General features: G+C 37.7%; 3 protein-coding genes across 4 annotated transcripts; 2 read left to right on the forward strand and 1 right to left on the reverse strand.

Moving 5' to 3' along the window:
* The first annotated feature begins 1,225 nt into the window (after positions 1-1,225).
* On the forward strand, positions 1,226-2,240 carry LOC120737244 (olfactory receptor 7C1-like). The gene has a single exon (XM_040037833.1). The coding sequence runs from the start codon at positions 1,305-1,307 to the stop codon at positions 2,238-2,240; it is 936 nt and encodes a 311-aa protein (XP_039893767.1). The 5' UTR covers positions 1,226-1,304.
* A 2,572-nt stretch (positions 2,241-4,812) lies between these two features.
* chrna10a (cholinergic receptor, nicotinic, alpha 10a) lies at positions 4,813-9,325 on the reverse strand. 2 transcript variants are annotated; one of them, XM_040037827.1, is made up of 6 exons: positions 8,908-9,325; positions 8,514-8,639; positions 7,754-7,899; positions 7,431-7,585; positions 6,397-6,929; positions 4,813-6,314 (listed from the first exon to the last, which is right to left on the reverse strand). In XM_040037827.1, the coding sequence occupies exons 3-6, from the start codon at positions 7,754-7,756 to the stop codon at positions 5,614-5,616; spliced, it is 1,392 nt and encodes a 463-aa protein (XP_039893761.1). In that variant the 5' UTR covers positions 7,757-7,899; positions 8,514-8,639; positions 8,908-9,325; the 3' UTR covers positions 4,813-5,613. The 2 variants fall into 2 exon arrangements, with proteins under 2 accessions (XP_039893761.1, XP_039893760.1); XM_040037826.1 differs by lacking the exon at positions 8,514-8,639.
* Positions 9,326-9,484: 159 nt separating this feature from the next.
* On the forward strand, positions 9,485-13,525 carry LOC120737240 (post-GPI attachment to proteins factor 2-like). The gene is made up of 5 exons (XM_040037828.1): positions 9,485-10,166; positions 10,265-10,514; positions 10,767-10,873; positions 10,975-11,083; positions 11,235-13,525. The coding sequence occupies exons 1-5, from the start codon at positions 9,999-10,001 to the stop codon at positions 11,363-11,365; spliced, it is 765 nt and encodes a 254-aa protein (XP_039893762.1). The 5' UTR covers positions 9,485-9,998; the 3' UTR covers positions 11,366-13,525.
* Positions 13,526-14,007: the final 482 nt, after the last annotated feature.

Here is a 14,007-nt window from a genome sequence, read left to right on the forward strand (position 1 = left end):
GTTAGAGGCCATGCTACAGCTAAGATCATCCACATGCAGGATGAAATCGCCGATCATCAAGACTTTCTCCAGTTTAATAATGGAGGATAAAAAGTCTGTGAAATCCTGGATATAAACACCAGCGGGGCCGGGAGGGCGGCAGATTAAAACACAGTAAAATATATTTGATGAACCGACCTTAAGAAACTGTGACTCAAAGAAAGGGAAAGTCTCATAGTCCAAAGCTCTGCAGGAGAAACTGTCCCGGAAAACAGTGGCAAGTCCAGCACCACCATAATATAAGGCCTAACTTAAATGGTTGTTTTTTGTTTTAATTTGATTAAGTGTGTTAAGCTGTGTCAGCAGATATGTCTATAACACTTAGTTGCACTTGGTAGTAATGATAAATCCATGACGGAGAAGTCCACATTGTTTCCATATCCCATTGCTTTCTTCATGTGTCTGGAAGGACTGCAGGTAGAGTGCAGGTCACAAACATACAGTGAAAAGTTGAAAGAGTACAATTTCTACAGATAATACACACTGACCACTATTTATGGTCCTCATTCTTGTTAATAATTTAAAATGTGCTTGTTAACTTTTTTTTTTCTTCTTTCGAAGCGTATGGCAGGAAAAGTTTTAGCTTTTATTCTTGCATCTAGACAAAAATTAAATATCAAGCTCCATATCAATTCATGTGGGAATCTATAACGAGCCCTTGATAAATATAGAACTGTAGCTGAAATGGAGAAGCCAGTAAATTCATATCAAATGTTACACCCTGAATATAAAAGTCACTCAGCTGTAGCTGCTGATTAGATTCCCTCCTCCACAGCCAAGGTACAAAACACTAGCAGCTTAAAACACTGTGACTTCACATCGTTGTAGGTTTTGTTGAGCATTTTTTTGTTTTATTTTGTTTTTTTCAAAACATCTGCATTTTAACTATAAAATGTTGGTACTTTCCTTAGTTTATGGTTATGGTTTATTGGTGTAAGTTTTAGTTGTTGTTGTTTTACACACCATATTTGAAAATGAATGAAAAAGGGTTTTTTTTATGCAAGAGAACAAGACAGAATTTGATTACTGAATATTTCAATTGAAGGTAATGTGTTTTTAAAAGTGTAATTTAATTTAATTTTGTGTTTGTTTTTCTTTTTTTGTTATCCTGAAGCATTTTTAATCATATTTTATTTTTATTGATTTTTTTTTCAGGCAGAAAAAAAAGTGTAATAAGTATGTTCATTCAGCTTTAACATACTGGGACACTTATCATGTTTCATTGTCAGTGTTTTCTCTTTTAGGTTTCCCATTAAGTAAAGAGAATGGAAAAAAACAAAACAGTTTCAACCGATATTCTGGAGGTCCAAGGTTTTGACATTTCTCCACAGTTAACGTATCCTCTCTTTTTCTTACTGCTCTTTGTTTACTTCACCCTGCTTTTTTCTAACATTGGAGTCCTTTTGCTTATCATTTCTCAGAAGAGTTTGCACCAGCCAATGTACTTTCTGTTTTGTAACCTGTCTGTCAATGATCTCATAGGTAACACAGTCCTGCTGCCTCAGCTAATGGCTCACATCTTGGCAACCGAACGGTTTATCACCTACAAACAGTGTGTGGTTCAGGCTTTTCAAAGTCACACATTTGGATCGGCTTCACATATGATCCTCATCATTATGGCAATTGATAGATATGTGGCGATATGCCACCCCTTAAGGTATAGTTCCATTATGACAACCAGAACTGTGGTTGGGCTGTCCGCAGCTGCCTGGGGGGTGTCAGTAGTGCTTGTGTCTATATTAATAGGTCTTACTGTGAGGCTGTCCCGCTGCAGATCCACTATACAAAATTCTTTTTGTGACAATGCATCACTATTCAAGCTTTCTTGTGAGGACGTGTCCATAAACAACATCTATGGACTCTTTTTCACTGTGCTGCTGTTTACTAGTTCAATTGCAAGCATAGCTGCCACCTATTTTAGAATTGCTCTCATTTGCTGGATTAAGAAAAACAAAGACTTGAATAACAAAGCGCTGCAAACATGTGCAAGCCACCTTGTTCTTTATCTGATCATGCTCTGGTCAGGATTTTTAACAATTATTTTGCATCGTTTCCCAAATTACCCAGACTTAAGGAAAATTGCATATGTTTTATTTCATGTTGTCCCTGCTAATCTGAATCCAATAATTTATGGAATGCAAACGAGATCATTAAGACATAAAATTACTGAAATACTGAAAAGAAAAGTGACTCCATCCTAATATTTTTTATCTTAAGTTTACAATACTAATAATAATACATTTTATTTATAGGCGCCTTTAAATACCCTGAAGGTCACCTTACATTAGTACAAAATGAATAAATAAAATAAGGCTTGAATCCAGGTACATGTATTATTAAAGGTTTTCACTGGTTGCAACTAAAAGGTACCTATTTTAGATTAACCTTTTCTTTTAACTTAAGTTCCAGTTCCTTTTGAAAAGTCTTTCAACAGCTCAATAACAATAACAACACCATAAAATGACAAGACATCAGAATGAGTGACGCATTAATTTTCCTCCCACCCATGTATTCAAATCTAAATGTTTTCTACCAACCTTTTTTTAAGTGGGGCCAGGCCTACACTCTTCTATTGATTGATTGCTGAAAAGCCATTAAAATAATATCTATGACAGAGCATAAAATAAGTAAAAATGTCCTTATAATCAGTATCACTATGCATGCATTTGGAGCTGAGTAATGCATTTGTTTTCAGTAAGCTTGTGGGTTTTTTTCTGTGTAGTCATTGTTAATAACTTACAACCCAAAACTTATGCTCAAAAAGTTAGTAATTGTTTTTGTTTTTTTACTTTAATAGAGTATCACAATACAAATACAAAATGTATTTATTGTACATATACCAATAGGGAATATATTTTCAGTTGTTTATTATGTACCCTTGCAACTATTATTTTCCATCTAACGCTAACTGAAGCTTCTGAGGCTTCTTTTTCATATCCTATTAATAACAAAAGGCTTTTAGAGTTTTTAACTAATTTTACTCATGAAAGCCAACTAAGATTACTGTGTGGCTAAAGATAATAAGAAATGCCAGTGATAAAACATTTCCTTGGTGAATGGCTGTTTGGATCAACTTAATTAATTCAGTTCTTCATTCTAATCCATTATCAACACTGTTCTGTATTGTTTGGCATCATTGTGTGCAAGGAGTTGTCTTTCACACCTTCAAATTAGGACCATCAGATAGAAGGAAAATATTTTTTACCAAAAATATATTTCTGAATTTTAAAAAAAGTACCATTGTAATCCCCCTAAAATACTTTCCTTGTCTTTCTGCATGCCACATGCACCTGGATTATCCAGGACAGATTATTTTCCGATTGTCACGATCTGGTTACAGGGACTCAAACGCAGAGCGGTTAGGTGTCTCCAAGGTGTAGTTTATTTACAGTGCCAGTGCAATATATGTACAGTGAAGGGATCCAAAACTCCGGGGAATCACAGGGTAACTCGCTCACGTCTTCTTTGCTCACACTCACACACGTTCACGCGGCAGGGAGGTCGCAGGTCCGGGGGGGGGGGAGATCTGAGGCAGAAGAGAAGGAAAGTCACCAACTAATCACAAATCACGAATTATGAAGCACAAGTCCACAAGAGCTGTGAGAACACTAACGTCAGTAGTACAATCATCCAGCGACGAGAGGATCTGTGTTCCAGCCTCAAATAGTGCTCCCGGTGATGACAGGTGATTGTTGTCAGGTGTGTGTGTGGGCCAAGGGCGGGAGCCCACAGTGAGCTCCGCCCAGGCAGAGAGGGAGAGAACAGAAACAGCAAATGTAGCCTTGTGGGGCCGACCGGGCAGGCACCGACACCGATGACATTTTACTGTAATTCTTCTCTACTTCTGTTAATGTGACATTGCATTATAATGCATTTCCTAACAGTTTAGAACAGAGTACTGCTGACTAAGCATTAAGACTATTTTCCTTTCTGGTCGAGATTAAAGAGGGCTATCCCTCTCTAAAACATATAGATGAGGGATTATACCAAGAGCTAAGCTAATGGCTGCAAACTATGAGATTTCACGGTTAATGCATAAGCGTTACACTAGCGGCATCATCATAAGCATGTTATATGTTTTAGAGAAACTGGTAACACAATTTCTATCAAAGGGTCTTGTGCTAGTATAATTATTGTATACCCATGCCAGCTGTTATATTTTCATGGATTTATAAATTAGTCAAACAAGCCATGTGAAGCATTAAACGAGCATTGAAACCCTCTCAGGGTTCACTGGAGGCCTTACTTTCTCAGGACACCACCATAACCATAGTAACTGCTTTTGACTTAACTGCTTTGTCAGATTTTGGGTTGGAGGAGGACTGGAGCCTATTTTAGTGAGGGGTGGGATAAACCCTGGGCACATCACCAATCTATCACGGGGCTATTCAGCTGATTTTAATCTCTGCAATCAACCTGACATGTGTGTCTTTGGACTGAGGGAGCAAGCTGTTCACCCAAGAACAGGGAGAATATATAAGCTCCACACAAAAAAGCCTCAGGTACTGACTGTTTTGAATGAAAAACCCTCTTTCTGTGACATGACAATGATGACCACTATATAAAAGTTACTGTCACATCACGGGTTCGTGAGGTCCCATTTTGGACCCTCTAGTTGAAAATTATGGGCATTACCATTTAGGCTTTTTGGAGACAAAAGTGACAACATTAGGTTCATTCATAGATCTATAATTAACCTTGCATTACAGATACCTGCTAATTAGTGCAGATACCCAGTCTCATTAAGTGAGCAAAGCGTCTTTAACACTTTAATACCTCTTGCATAAGTCACAGTGCATTTTAAATGGGTGAGCCATAAAATAATAAAAAATAATTCAAATATATAATAAATCACCCTGTAAATTTGTTATGAAGGGGAATTTTTCCTATAGAGACTTAAATGGTTTATGAACCAGGACGAAAACATGTTTATTTCTGCTCAAAAGTTGTGTTTTTCAACAGTCAGTCTCAAGTGGCTAATTAAGTATTCAAGGTGCAAGTAACTGTTTTTGCTGCTTAAATGATCTGTGTGATTATCTCATCACTTCACTATTTCATTTTGTATCAGTAAATGAATTGATTCTTTTCTGGGAAGTGGACATTTAAAATTTTCCTGCAACAATAAGACATTTCTTAAGCAACAGCGGATAATATTTATTTGTTGCTTGTTGATATTAGTTTATGAACACCTTAAATAAAGGGGAAATAAAAGTTGCTGTATAGAAATTAATCTGTATTTTATTTTTTAAAAGAAGAACTCAATAGTGAACAACTGAAAAAATATCATTATCATAAAATATATAGATTTGACAAAAGAACTTCCCACTTCTTGGGTGAGTGGAATAACTTTCACATAGCAAGGGGAGAAAGTCCATAAACAACAACTTTATCAAAGATTTAATTCTACTCACAAAAAGGTTTGTAATAGGAGGTGAAATCTCAAAGATTCCTGGAAATATGAGAAACTTTTACAGAATCTGATAATACTGGATGATTCCTGACCTAACCTGGAATAATCTTTATGCTATTAACGGCATTTCATGCTGTCACCAAACCTTCTGAAAAGGTCTGCAGTTATATGGTTTTGCCCATGATGAGAAGGCTCATGAAAAACACCATAATGAAAAAAATCCACATGAAGAAGCGGTCTAAAACTTTGGCCACCTTCTTCCACTCTCCAGTCCTTTTCTGCGTGGCCCTCTGATCTCTGTGGCAGTTGGCTATATACTCTATGTTACGCAAGAGCTGTGTTTCATTGCTTTGGATGCTGCAGGAAATCTCTCTGTCTTTTTTCTCTCCATCACTCACTCCTCCCTTCCTGCATCTCCTCCCCTCCCCTGAGTCACCACAGTCCAGGCTTGCAAAAATGCCATTCTTCCAAGAGCTGTAGTTGCTAGTAGGGTTCTTCCCGATTGAGCCTATAGGAGACAGCATCTGATCCATGTCTTCTTTTTCCTCTGTGGGCATAGGGCCCACTATCTCTTGTCCTCTCTCCATTCTGAAGATGCAGTCCTCTCTGCCCGGTCCCGCCTGACCATTCATGGTGCAGTTGGTGTTCTGTACAGGAGGAGGCTCCTGTTTCTCTGGCTGAGGTGACATGCAGTTCTCCCCAACTTCATAAACAAAGCACATTCTGGCCATGTACTGCAGAATGACTTTCTTGGCCCATTTGGGAACAGGCTTGGCATCAGGGCCACAGTGGTGTATGTTCATGACAAATATGGTCAGAGCAGTGGAGGCTGTAATCATTGTCATTGTTGCAATGTAATATTTTCCTGTGGAAGGAAATAAGATGAGAAAATCTGTGAACAGATTTGTAGTGCATTACTATCACACATACTGGGATTTGATTCTTACCAATTAGTGGTACATTCTCAGAGGGGGGCATGATCTCTGCAACCAGTAACTGAAAGACAGTGAGTGCCAGCATCACTGTGACACCCAATGACACCTTCTCTCCAGAGTCAGCAGGAAGGTAGAAACCAAGTGGTGCCAGAAAAGAGATCATCACACATGGTATGAGCAGGTTGAAGACATAGAAGGATGCTTTCCTCTTAAGTTTCAGTGTGTAGGTTACATCTGGGTAAGGGTCAGCACAGCAACCATAAAGAACAATGCTCTTCTTAGCCGGCATACCAAGCACCTCCCACTCAACGTTTTCCACCAGGTCAGCCAGGTCAGCACTCTCCATTGCATTAAGGATGTCAAGCTGGTTACCGTTGTAGGTCCAGGAGCCGTAGGTGAACCGGCATTGCTGAGCATCAAAGGGGAAGAAAGACACATCCACTTTGCATGAGCTCTTAGTGATTGCTGGAGAATCCCACATTATCTGTCCATCATGTCGAATCACCACATTGGTGTCCATGGGACCAGTGAAATGATCATCTGCGCTAAAAAACAAAGAAATCATTGCTGAAAAAACAATGTTCAACAACACTGTAAATTCATACTAGGAGCAAATTTTGAATAGGTCTTTTACAAAAACAGCTTTGATTAGTTTCAAACTGGAAAAGCACAAGTACACTAGGTAAGGATCGTGTCTGTTTTTCTATGCTTTTCAATAATATAACATGATTATGTTTAATGTTTCAGCATCCTTTAGTTTCAATGACAATTTTAAACCATGGGAGGCATCACTATATGGAATTACTTTACACCTACTTACCTAATACTTTCTTGCACTTTCAATCACTTTTCTAAAATTCAAATTTTATGTTTTTGTTTTTATAGTTACCTAGACTGTTGTATATGCTGCATTATTGGACTATAAGAAGCAGTCGGCATAGGCCTGGACACCTACAAATGACAGCTTCAAAGCATGTTTAGCTTGTGTATTTCATATTGGGCAGAATGTCGTCATATAGTATTGAATTTGTGCCCATCCAACCTACCTGTTATAGAGAACTATATCAGGTCTCCATACATAACTACCCGGTATGCGGATGGTATCAAGGCCATCATAATCATCTTTATTCCATTTAAGGTGTGCATCAAACCACACTTGCCGTATCCATAAATATGCAGTTAGAATTTGGTTTCGCTCATCCTGTAATATATTGAGAAAGGTGATCATAAAAGGGGAATATTACAGTTAAAACAGTAAAAAATAAAAAATAAAACACAATAAAATAAAATACAAAACAGCAATACAGATATATGTGTATCTGCATGGATCAATTTCACTCATACAGTTATGTGCACTGTGGGAGTTTACCATGTCAATTATCTGGGAGAGTGTAACCTGTAGAGTTACATTCAGGATGGTGTTTGTGTCCTCTACAGGCCTCAGTGCGCTAGTGTAGTTTGTGAACAAATCCTTTAGGAGTTTCTGAGCATATCTTCCATGAGCACACCAACAAGCTAGGGCAAGGAACAAAACAGTTTAAAGTTATGTTAACACAAAACATGTGATGCATTTCAGTATTCATGTATTTCCATTTTAATCGAGAAAAATATGTGTTTGCTATGAAAGGCATGCTGGTGTGATCACGGATCATTAGATTTTCAAGCCAGTGACATGCACAGCAAAGGCAGTGCTGTGGATTTAGAGGGTTGCAAGAAAAGGGAGAAACATGTGGGGCATGTGAGACAAAATATGGATGGTACAGCAGATGGTGGTAGGGAACAAAGGGCAATGGCAATCTATATTTCCCTTCTATAAGGCTCTAGAAATAGACCAAACACATCTGCCAACATGTGCCAACAGTGACTTTCTCTGCTAAAGCTCTGTATATGGAGTGCAACATGCAACATTAATCCAGTGAACAAACAACAAATAAAAATTAGCCTAAACCTGGAGGGAAAGTATTGGGAAATATTCGTCAAACGCACGAAGCCATTATTCACGCATTAAAATAAAATCTAATTAAAATAATCACTCATCAATCAGGAAACGAGCAGGAAGAGTTTTCAACAGGAAACGTAGTTTATAACACTAAATTTATTCCCAGTGTCAACAATGGATTTGGACTAACCAGATGTTAACCTCGAGTCCTGTTTCAATAAAGCCTCTGAGCTGGATGCAAAGAAGGTCTACAGGATTATGATGACAGCAAAATCCCCAAACAGCTGGCAACAAGTTTGCGGATTGCGGGAAGCAGCTTGAGGGGGAGAGGAAATATGAGGTGAAAAGGATGTTCTATAAAATATAATAGATGCAATGAAATACAGATGACTGGGATCACACGTCCAACCACACTTTATAGAAAAATGTTATCTAAAGCTTTCTTCTCTGCTAGGACAGTTTTAATATAGTTCCCTTTCATATGATATTAAACCAACCTAAATAGGAACGCAAAACTGATCGACATACCGACATCGTTTTAGATTATACGAGGTAAACAGAAAATAAAACGAAAGTAAACTTACTCGGCAAAATACCGACACACAGCAGCCAGCGGAATAAAGTCTGGATTCGCCATTGTTTCATCTTGCTGAAGCAAATGCCCTCCATCCGAGAACCATTTGAACTGCTCTGTCCCCAAACACGTTTTATTCGCCGAAAATAGTCTTTACAAAAACACACCGATGGGGGAAGTCAGCAGCGATGTAATCCGGTGCTGTACAAGCCCAACAAGCGCTCGGGAAGGGGCGGGACAGAACGAATCCAGCTGATACGACCACGTGTACACCCTGCACAAACACGGCGAGTTAAAGGTGGTGTTGTGTATTATCTTTGATGGGGTTTTGGTGGCGAATTAATGATAATAAGAATAGTCCCCCTGTTTGCTGTGATTCAGCACCACGGAGAGCTACCGGCAACTAACAAACAAATAATAACACATTTCTCGCTCCTTGTCTTCGGGCTAAATCTGGCCAATGGTTTGTTTGTTTTTTAAAAAGATAATAATTACATAATACATAATTTGCATTATGTCGAAATATATATGCTGTAGCAATCACAACACTGTCCTCCTCGACTTTCTCTTCCGGGTGCTGGTGGTCCCCACCTACTCGTTTTACACGACAAGGATGCTACACCCGCAGGCCCGTTATAATCTCATCGGAGCATTCATCTGAGGTCGCGTAATGCAAACAACAAAACAAACAAAACAAACACCCCCTAAAATGCGGGAATTTAAAATGACTGGATGAGCCGAGCAGTGTTTTAGGCGATCGACGATAGCTGATTGAGAAATGCACGTCCACCGCCCTGCATGCTTAAATATTATTGTTACAGCGTAGGTATTGTTGGGAGAGACCACTGGCAAACAGTAAACAGGGTGAAGGTAGGATGGATTTAGCCATTACATGTTCAGTAAATTCACGCGAATGTTTTAAATCTGAAATGTTCCCGAGTGGTTCAAGATAAATATTGACCTTATGGATGTACTTGACATGTTTACTCATCTCCAGTCTATTTTCTTCTTACCTAGCATAGCTACAGATGCCAAGAGCGTTATATCCCGTATGTGATCATCTTTACACGATTGTTTCTTTTCCGGCTGTCGCAATCTAAAATGCTACAAAGTCCAAATATTTTGGGGCATGAAAGACCCCTGGTTATTAGGGTATCATTCGCCACCTGTGTTCTGGCGACTGTGTGCCTACCCCTGCTCGGGCTCATCACTTGTGTCTTCATATCCTCTGTTTTTCATTTTGAAGATGCCACTGGTACACACTGCCAGGTAATGTGTATGTTTAGTTCTATGGTAGTAGTTGCAATACCTTATTATGTATTGATTATGTATTTTTAACCTAAACAAAATTCTTGATGTGTGTTTAGGTTCCTAATTACCTGCCATCTATAAGTGCCTCTATCAGCTTAAGTCCTGAGTGCCACATTTGGCGATTCTGCATTGGACTACATTCAGCACCAAGGTTACTGGTGGCTTTTACCTACTTCAAGTTTTACAAGGCTCGCTTTGCTACCAGGTTTCCAGAGAGTTTACTCAGCTGTTTAAACCTGGGCTTTTCTATATCTGAAAACCTTGGACTCTTGTTGCTCACATACGTATCATCCACTGAAACTTACTGTGAGTATTCTGAATTTAGTTTGCATTTTTGTACAGGCCTTGTCTGTACAAATATAGTGTAATACTATAATAATAATAATACTGATAATACTATTACCTATTCTTGGACATTAAAAACAAGCAGTTTCAGTTGTGCTAAGTATAATATGACTGGTGGTTGGTGCATTTATGTAAAGTTTAATAACATATTATCACAAGTTCTTCCCATTTGTTGGTCAAATTTCCCTTCCTCTTTGTGTTTTTGCTCCTTAGTTGTGCATAAGGAAGGTTTTGTCCTGTTCATTGTAAGTTCTCTAATCTACATGTTGATAACCTGCCGTTTATGGAAATCTATTAAGAAATATTCCTTAAGTCCTGAGGTAAGAAATAGCAAATGAGGCACTAGAACTTAAAAACTGCCATATCATTTGTAGAATTACAGTCAATTTCAGTATTTGTTTACTTTGTTGTGCCCTCACAGGATGCCAAGTCTCACCACTGGAAAGTGCGTTTCTTACTTCTCAATGTATGCTTCTGTGCTTTTGCCGGATTCTTTTACTGGAAACACAACATGTACTGTGAATCAGGGAGTGAGTATTTAACCCATCCTTATGTTTCTGTGTGGATTGTGTGCTGCTTTATTAATATTAATCATCAACCACCATATTTACAGTAATGCAAATATTCACAATATTCTGACCAAATTATATTTTTTCTATACTCTGTTTCTTCTTTTATCAGGTTACACATTCTTTGCCCTGTTTGAGTATCTAGTTGTTTTCTCCAATATGGCCTTCCATCTTACAGCCGTGTGGGACTTTAAGAGCCGGGAGGTCATGCTCATTTCATCTTCAGAGGATAAAGACTTCTGACTAGAAAGTCAAGGACTAGGTACTACATGTACCACCCCCCAACCACCTGATGATAGCAGCCTTGATCCCGCTGAAGCAGAAGAGTGGGATGAAGGCCTTTTCCATATATTTCCATGATGACCACTCACAAATCCTTAGTGAGTGATGATGTCTGACAAATGAACATAAGATATGCACATGTGCTACTGTAGGGGTATTAGGATAACTTTAAGTGCATTTTTTTGCCTCAGTGTCTCATTCATGGATGCCTTCACCAACCTACATGATGTTATGTAATGTGACATTTTAACTTTTATACACTGCACAGCAAATTTGTGGTCATACTAGAAATGTGCCAAAGTAAAGTGATAGTTCTTCAAGTATGCTTGGCTTTTATTTTGAAATATAAACTCAAGGATAGGAAATGGATGCATTCTGAATTCTAAGCCTTAGTGTCCAGCTTCAGAAACACGGCACTCTATTTAGAGTCCTCAAAAAAGATTGGCACCGATACTCACTTTCATGTAATAAAATGCAATATTCAGGTTGCTGTTGACAAAGCGCTTTATTCTATGTTGTTGCTTATTTATGGTTTATTTTTTAAGGGCAAGTATATTACATGAACCACATTACACACCAGAGTATTTTTAATCTTAGCTAGTTTGCCATGCCCATTCCTAGTCGGGCTTTTAAAACACAAACAGAGACATAATAAAGTTCAGTAAATCATAACTTTAAATACTTCTGCAATATTGGCAGTTGAAATGTTAATTTAACACTTTTCAAATCAGATTTCCTCAGTAATATGTGAGGAACTGTGCACACTATTGTGTCCTGATTACCTAACTCTTCGCTGTGCACCAAAATTAAATCCCCCAATAAAAACCTGTAGATTTAAATGAAAGAGTATACTCCAGATTGACATGCCATATCAACAGATTTAGGAAAAAACATGATAAAATCAAATTAAATTAAAGTACCTAAATTAAAAATAATCAATCAATCAATCAATCAATCAATCAATCAATGAACCGTGTAAAATTATCCAATACAGTGAATACCTTACCTGAGAAAGTCCTATATTTGTGAAACTGATAATACTCAGGTCTTGTTAACACTGTGTTAGGGATAGATTCACATTTTTGTGATGATGGTTAAATTGGCAGGTTACAGCTCAAAGTTAAGATCAGCCTATAATGTCAATACACAAGCCTATATTATCTGATCTCAATACCAGGAAGGTTCAGCTAAAATTACCTATGTAACTGGCAAATTTAATTTAGGGTGCACAATTTAAGTTTGTTTAGCCTGACTACCTTTACACAACTTCAGCGCATCTCTTTATACTAGTTATACCATTATCAATACCATATCTGTTGGTGCCTGTCCTGTTTAGGCGTTACACTTTCCATGTATGCACAAAGGAATTCCTGCACATGGGAATAAATTTGTCTGGTTAAAGTTTAAATGTAATTGTTTGCATATTTGTGCAAACTGTGCTGTGTCTAATAAACAAATCACTGTAAAGGTTATTTCATCGTTCTAACAGAACTTAAAATATATATGCACTTCAACTTATGATTGACTTAAGACATCATTATATGCTACTGTTCATTTGTATTATACCACCAAGATTGTAAGGTAGTCTCAAAATATTTCCTCTGTATATATCTTGCAATATGATTGAATTTGCACTGCTCTGAAGTTTCTTATAATCCACCATATATCTAAACCAGATGATGCAAATGATCAAAGCTTAATATTGAGTAGGTTCTACTATTAAACAATCTATCAATCAATAATATTAACCAAATATTATGTGACAAATGTATGTGAAGTGCATCACTAAAAGTTTATTACTTTGTTCTTCTGTTTTCAGATGAAGTAGTCAGTAAATATCTTCAATATGTCATTAAAGATTTTAAAAAAATCTATATAATACTGAAACCTATGAACCATGATGTGATGACAGTAATTTCCTCCAATATTAATTATTTTATTTGCACTCAAACTTAAGGATATTTACCATAATATACTGGCATGACTTGGAAAATACCTCAGTGTGCAGGTTTACTCTACAGGAAAGCTACAGGACCCTGTGTTAGCCCAAACAGTCAACATTGCAGACATATACTCTGCAAAGTCTGTACATGTGTTTAATAACAGGAATTCTAAAAAAAATGAGTAAGAAAAGTAACAACAAATAATATATTTTTCTTTTTAATTCAAGCACCATTATTCTTTTAAATAGAGGTCTCTATCAAACAGTCAAGGTTTCCCTTTATAGTATAACTCTGAATTGATAACCAGATTAGTAACAGTCAAATAAAATTTTTGGACACCTAAAATTTCTCAGCAAAAGCCATAAAGCTTCTTCAAATGTATCTTAGTTCAACAGAGCAGCATGTTTTGGGGCATTAGATCCCCTTTACTTCAAGGGGTGTCCTGCCAAGCTTTGCTGGTGTGCATGCAGGAACGTATTGCACTTCTTGGATTTCCACCTTGACACACCCTTTGGACAGAGGTCATACCATTCCAGCCTTTCACAGTGAAGCAGCAGATGTCCACACCTGTCCTAACACGCATCTAGTTGTGTTGTTGCTGTGAATATCCTGGGATGTAGCCTTCCTTTTGAAACAACACATGTGGTGGAGAATAGGATT

The sequence above is a fragment of the Simochromis diagramma genome, unplaced genomic scaffold (genome assembly GCF_900408965.1).
Source record: "Simochromis diagramma unplaced genomic scaffold, fSimDia1.1 OVJJ01000463.1, whole genome shotgun sequence".
Classification (NCBI taxonomy): Eukaryota; Metazoa; Chordata; class Actinopteri; order Cichliformes; family Cichlidae; genus Simochromis; species Simochromis diagramma.

What these genes read in the sequence shown, in the direction of transcription:
- LOC120737240 (XM_040037828.1), top strand. Translation starts at nt 9,999, where the DNA reads ATGCTACAAAGTCCAAATATTTTGGGGCATGAAAGACCCCTGGTTATT. An exon ending in ATCATCCACTGAAACTTACT is followed by an intron (nt 10,515 to 10,766) that starts GTGAGTATTCTG and finishes TTTGCTCCTTAG; the next exon opens with TTGTGCATAAGGAAGGTTTT. An exon ending in CATGTACTGTGAATCAGGGA is followed by an intron (nt 11,084 to 11,234) that starts GTGAGTATTTAA and finishes TTCTTTTATCAG; the next exon opens with GTTACACATTCTTTGCCCTG.
- LOC120737244 (XM_040037833.1), top strand. Translation starts at nt 1,305, where the DNA reads ATGGAAAAAAACAAAACAGTTTCAACCGATATTCTGGAGGTCCAAGGT.
- chrna10a (XM_040037826.1), bottom strand. Translation starts at nt 8,992, where the DNA reads ATGGAGGGCATTTGCTTCAGCAAGATGAAACAATGGCGAATCCAGACT. An exon ending in TCTCCCAGATAATTGACATG is followed by an intron (nt 7,586 to 7,753) that starts GTAAACTCCCAC and finishes AATATATTACAG; the next exon opens with GATGAGCGAAACCAAATTCT. An exon ending in TGAGAATGTACCACTAATTG is followed by an intron (nt 6,315 to 6,396) that starts GTAAGAATCAAA and finishes TTCCTTCCACAG; the next exon opens with GAAAATATTACATTGCAACA.